At 34.6% G+C, this 6,000-nt stretch overlaps 1 protein-coding gene across 3 annotated transcripts in view; it reads right to left on the bottom strand.

The window, feature by feature from the left end:
* Nucleotides 1–6,000, bottom strand: part of RPAP3 (RNA polymerase II associated protein 3) — a 53,795-nt gene that overhangs the window by 46,218 nt on the left and 1,577 nt on the right. For 2 of the 3 annotated variants that reach the window (XM_069092692.1, XM_069092695.1), the window contains exons 2-3: nucleotides 4,527–4,685; nucleotides 2,550–2,690 (exon numbers count right to left, since the gene is read on the bottom strand). In XM_069092692.1, the coding sequence (XP_068948793.1) occupies nucleotides 2,550–2,690; nucleotides 4,527–4,679 (294 nt within the window). In that variant the 5' untranslated portion in view covers nucleotides 4,680–4,685. Of the gene's footprint in view, nucleotides 1–2,549; nucleotides 2,691–4,526; nucleotides 4,819–6,000 lie in introns of all 3 variants that reach the window. The other variant, XM_069092693.1, reaches the window with a different exon arrangement.

Genomic DNA, 6,000 nt, shown 5'->3' with positions numbered 1-6,000 from the left:
CACACACACACACACACACACACACACACACACACACACACACACACTAGCCGTGTGACTTTGGGCAAGTCACAACCCCAACTGCCCTCTAAAAAAAAAAGATAAAAAAAATGAATGCTGAGGGGCAGCTAGGTGGCACAGTGAATAGAGCACCAGCCCCAGAGTCAGGAGGACCTGAGTTCAAATCCAGCCTCAGATACTTAACACAAAAAACTAGTCATGTGACCTTGGGCAAGTCACTTAACCCCAATTGCCCTACCTTCCGCCCTCCAAAAAAGCAAAAAAAAAAAAAATTGCTGAAAATTATCTTTACATGTAATAGGAAAAAACTAAATATTTACCAAAAAAAAAAAACAAAACGACTTCCTCATTCAAGTTTTAAAAGTGCCCCACCACTCTACTATTTCCAGATTTGGTAAAATGTTACATATTCCTTCATTTTCACTTTCAACCTTTGCCTTTCTAGACTGCATAGTCCAAGTTTGCATTTTATTTGGGGAAAGCAACATGTTTATAGATAAACATAGGACATATAACACAAAAAAAAATATGGAGATGGGGGGGTAAGGAGGGAGGATGGGACTGACAACTGGGGAAGACAGGCAAGGTCACTTCAAGGAAGTAGCATTTGAGCTTAGCCATGAAGGGAGCTAGGGGTTCTAAGCAATGAAGCGAAGGAGGGCATTCCAGACAAAGGGGTATACCAGGTGCAAAGGCACAGAGGTGGGAAACAGAGCACTATACATGGAGAAAAGCAAACAGGACAATTTGGTTGGAGGATGTCTGAATATAAAAGGAGTAATGGATAATTAGTCTGGAAAGATAAATTTAAGCCAGATAGTTAATGGCTTTAAATGTCAACAAAGGAATTTACATTTAATCTTAAAGGCAAGGTATTTCTGGAGCAGGAGTGACAGGATCATACTTGTGTTTCAGTAATGTCAACTTGGAGGCTATGTAGAAGATGGAATGGAAATAACAAATGCTAAATGAAGGGGTGACCAAGAAAGAGATTATTTCCATAGTTTAAGCCAGAGATAAGGCTCTGGACTAAGGTGACTATGATGTGAACCAAATAACAAGGGCAGAGAGAGTGGAAAGATGTTGAGGAGAATCAACAAGACTTTGACAATTGATTAGATACAGAGGGTAAGTGAGAATGAAGACTCAAGAATACATGGCTTTTAGGGGTGGCTAGGTAGTACAGTGAGTAAAGCGCTGACCCCAGAGTCAGAAGGACCTGAGTTCAGTTCCGGCCTCAGACACTTAACACCCACACAAAAAAAACTAGCCGTGTAACCTTGGACAAGTCACTTAACCCCAACTGCCCGCCAAAAAAGCAAAAAAAAAAAAAAAAAGAATACATGAGTTATAAATCTGGATAACTGAAAATAGGACAACTAGGTGTTAACAGCAGATAGAGTGCCAGGTCCAGAGTTAGGAAGCCTCATCTTCCTGAGCTCAAATCTGGTCTTAGACACTTACTAGCTGTGTGACCCTGAGCAAGTCACTTAACTCTTTTTATGTCAGTTTCCTCATCTATGAAGATAGAGAAGGAAATGACAAACCATACCAGTATCTTTGCCAAGAAAACCCTAAATGGGGTCAAGAACAGTCAGACAACAACTGCAAATGACTGAACAACTGGAAGAATGACAGTGTCCTCAACAGAAATAGAAGAGTTAGGAGAAGGGTTAAGTTCAGAGAGAAAATAATGATTTTGTCTCAACTAACCAGTTTTTAAGGTTAAGATGTTAAAAATGTAGATAAAGCAGTATACTTCTGATATCACATCCATCAGTGTTGCTTAAAGGCTTTATTATTCTTTAAAAAATAAATCTGTCATAAGACAGCCAAAGAGCTAAGATGAAGTCACTTTATGAATTTTATGTGTCACTTTATTCAGGCTAAATATAATAACAGTTCTAGGGAAACTGAAAAAAAAAATGAAAACCTTAGGAAAGAATCCTAACAAAAATCATATACAGAGAATCACTTTATCATGACCACTAGTCTTAGAAGGGTATTATCATAGCTGACTTGGAAATGAATTTATAAAAGACAGTAACAGCAGAACCTCAATTAAACAGTATATTCTGGAAATAGGTTACTCAAAAATTTTAATTAACTATGTTAATTAAAGGAGAACCAGAACATCTTTTTAGTTCAATATTAGTTGAAATCTTTCTAAAATGAGGGTCTCAATCCAACAATTCTCCTTGTATATTCCTTTACACTGTAAAATGCATAAGAAATTAAGAATAGATACTGATCCTAGAGTATATGCTGACTTAATTTTTAAGTAAATCCCTGACATTGGCTTGATTTACTATCATTTGCGTCTTCCTTAAAAGTGAATCACATATGGAAAATTAATTGGTCAATTGGGGGTTCAAGTTGAAGTTTAATAGTACCATGAAATAATCTATAATAGGTAAAGAAAAATTACAGAGATACTCTTACATACAATCTGCAAATTGCTATTAGTTACCAGCAAAATTGTATTTGGCTATCAAAGAGTAAAGTAACTAAAGACTAAAGTAACTTACCACATCAAGTTTTCCCCATGCTTCATAATCATAAGATTTTATCCTGTTTTTTTTGTTTTCTTCTGTGGTTTTTTTAGAAGGCATTTTTGTTTTACTTTTCTTCTTTTTCTTAAAATTTTTATTTCGAACAGGAAATAAGCTCTAGGTAAAAAAACATTTTTTTAAAGTGCTGTATTATTTTACGTTTAACTATCAATATCTGAAAGATCATCACTGACAGTATGGCATTTTCAAGAAAAAAGTACTTATTAGTCATCAACTGAATATACTTATCATTTGTAATGATTATCTATGCTCAAGTCAACTTCTATTTACTTAAATTTTCATGACTTCATCAGTGTGGATACTGATACACACAACTCACCTCAATATCTGATTTGCTATGGCAGAGAAATTAATGACACTGGGGCCATATCTATTGATAAGCATCTTCAAATTTAACTAGGTTGGTCCTCAGACAGATAAGCTCATGCTGGGCTACCACCTGAAACCTTTCCAATTTGGCAGGATGTGCCAGAATTTATATTTTCTCTGGCATAATCCTCTAGAATCAAGGGTCATGGAGAGACTTTAATAAAAAACTAAAGCAAGTTTAGTTTTGGTTAAGCAGTTATTTTCAGCAAGCATCAAACACTTCAGAAAATATTTTTAATCACAAAAAATGTACTGAGTTGTAATTATAAATCAATTTTAAATCATAGATTAAAGTATCAGAGACAGCATTGTTACTGTATGGGTTCAATAACAATACAAAGGCCTCCAAGTAACAGTACAATCTGTCTTAAAAGTTTTATCTTCGGGGTGGCCAGGTAGCACGGTGAGTAAGAGCACCGGCCCCAGTGTCAGGATGACCTGGGGATCGAATCCCGGGCTCAGACACTTAGCACCCACCCAGAAACACCTGGCCATGTAACCTTGAGCAAGTTACTTAACCCCAATTGCTTAGGGGTGGCCAGGTGGCGCAGTGAGTAAGAGCACTGGCCCCAGAGTCTGGATGAACTGGAATCAAATCCGGGCTCAGATACTTAGCACCACACACAGAAATAACTGGCCATGTAACCTTGAGTAAGTTACTTAACCCCAATTGCTTAAAAAAAAAAAGTTTTATCTTCTCATATAAAAATCTTTTCCTCAACCATAAAAAAATGAAAATCTATTTTCTTAATTAAGAAAGGTAAATATTATTTTGAAGACTTATAATTCTGATGATTTCAATGACTGACCAAGATTCCAGAGGCCCAATATAAGTGTACTACCTACTTCCTGTCAGAGGACTCAAAATGCAGAATATTTTTAGACAGGGCAATGTGGGAATTTGTTTTACTTAATTATGCTTATCTGTTTAAAAGGATTTTATTTTTCTTTTCAATTAGGTAGAGGGGGTGGTAGAAAAAATAGGCCTCAGGACAGGAAAGCTTTCAAAAAGGGAAGAAAAAAGAAAAGAGAGCTATTGAAGCATTTTTAAAAATTCAGTGAAAAGAATTAAAGACAGATAAGTAGGACAGCTCTGAAAGTTACATGTTGAATTTCTTGTATTTTTAAAAAAATAAGCAACCTGTACATAACAGAGATAGTTTCATGTCCTATTGTGTATATGGAAATATCCATTTAATTTTATATTTAAGTTCAAAAAAATACTTTAGAAAAATTTAATAAAATCAGTGTAATACCATGAGATAGGTAATTAATTTCCTATGAAAATATTCTACACTATAAAAGCTCAAATTATTTGTGTTTAGGATCTAATTAACCTTTTGACTATCACACATGCTAATTATTGTAATTCTAATTACTCATTAAACACATCTGCCAAAAATGAATATAAATAAAAAATAGCCTTCTAAAAAAGACAAATATTTAATAGCAAAGAAATTAATTTCAATTTTGCAGCTCTAAAGATACAATTTAAGAGTGTGTTTAGTTTTATTTTTAAATAAATAGGTGTGCTGGATATTAAATCAAAAACTCTCAATTTACCTCTTCTGAAACACCATTTTGATTCCTCAATTCCAAATCCATTTGTTTAATGTCTTTTTCCCAGCTCTCTAAATCCCTCACGAAGTCTTGTAGTTCCTCAGCATTATGCTTCATCTGTAATTGTAACTCAACTGCTTTGCTTGCTGAAGTCATTATGGTCTACAAAGTTTAAGAAACATTCAACCTCTAATGAGAATTTTTTTAAAGGTATTGTTTATTTTCCTCAAATGAGAAATATTCTTATAGGAACAGAAAAGTAAGGATTCTTCCAACCACTTCAGATATGGTCAAGCTATAAAGAGAGGAGAAAGAATAAAAACTCATTAAACAGCATATATATTCAATGGGTTTCACAAATGAAGAGTACCAAATAAAATATTTTAATAGGGAAAATTCGATTATGTAGTCCAGTTCATCTATGAGTGAGAAATGGATGCATAAGACTTCCTTATAGGCACAAGCAGCTCCATCCATCTCATATCATCTCCTTAGTTGTATACAGATACTCTTACATATCTGACAGATATTCCTAGATCATACCAATTCACTTAAGATACTGGAAAGGTATCTACTTATTTTTTTAAACATTTTAAAGTTTATAGTTGGACCTTTGTTTAGAGTGTGTTTTTATTATTTCCCAAAAATGTCTAGCAAGTTTACAAAAGTAGGAACACTTTAAAAAGTCATGATTTCTTCAGTGTGGATTATCCCCTGTGCCAACACAGATCATAATTCCTTTCTGTCTTAACAGGAATTCATTAACAGAAGGGCCCAAAAATTTTTCCACCTGGTGTCCAAACTTCTAGAGGCCAGACTAGTGCTAGAGTGGCAGATATGCTTCTATTCAAAACCATTCCAACCAACAGGACCCATTAGAGCTTACCCTGAGGTAGCATGTATATGAGGCCTCAAAGGAGGATTTTAGGACTCCAGAAGCAAAGATGAATTCTAAAAAAATCTAAACCATCAACTTAGCAAATGCCACATAGGAAAAGCAAAGACAAAAGAAAAAAATTACTGTGTAAAAAATATAGTGGAAAGAGAGCTGGCTTTTAGAGGAGGACCTGAGTTCAAATCTCAACTCTGATACTTGTGATCTTCAACAAGTCACTTCCCCTCCAGGGATCCAGTTTCTTCTTCTGTAAAATGAGGGAGTGACTTCTAAGGCCCCTCCCAAATACAAGTCTAGGATACTATGACCCTGAGTGAAGCCAAACAGTAATTTTTCTGCTTTTCAAGTACTATTCATATCTCATCGAAAAACATGATGGAGAACTATAAAATTAGAGTTTGGAATAAAAAAACCCTAACGATAATTAGATTTGCTAGTAACAACAATGGAACGTGAAACATATTTCTAACAATATTTTCATGAAAAATTAAGTTTAGTTGCGAAACTAAACTCAGAAAACAGATAAATTGGGGCACTCATATTAAAAAAATTCTTTATTATCACAAAACTTCTATTGATAAG

The sequence above is a fragment of the Petaurus breviceps genome, unplaced genomic scaffold (genome assembly GCF_028583685.1).
Source record: "Petaurus breviceps papuanus isolate PSGF00001 unplaced genomic scaffold, PetGlider_PUasm1.0 191, whole genome shotgun sequence".
Taxonomy (NCBI): Eukaryota; Metazoa; Chordata; class Mammalia; order Diprotodontia; family Petauridae; genus Petaurus; species Petaurus breviceps.
This window is presented reverse-complemented; position numbering and strand designations above follow the sequence as displayed.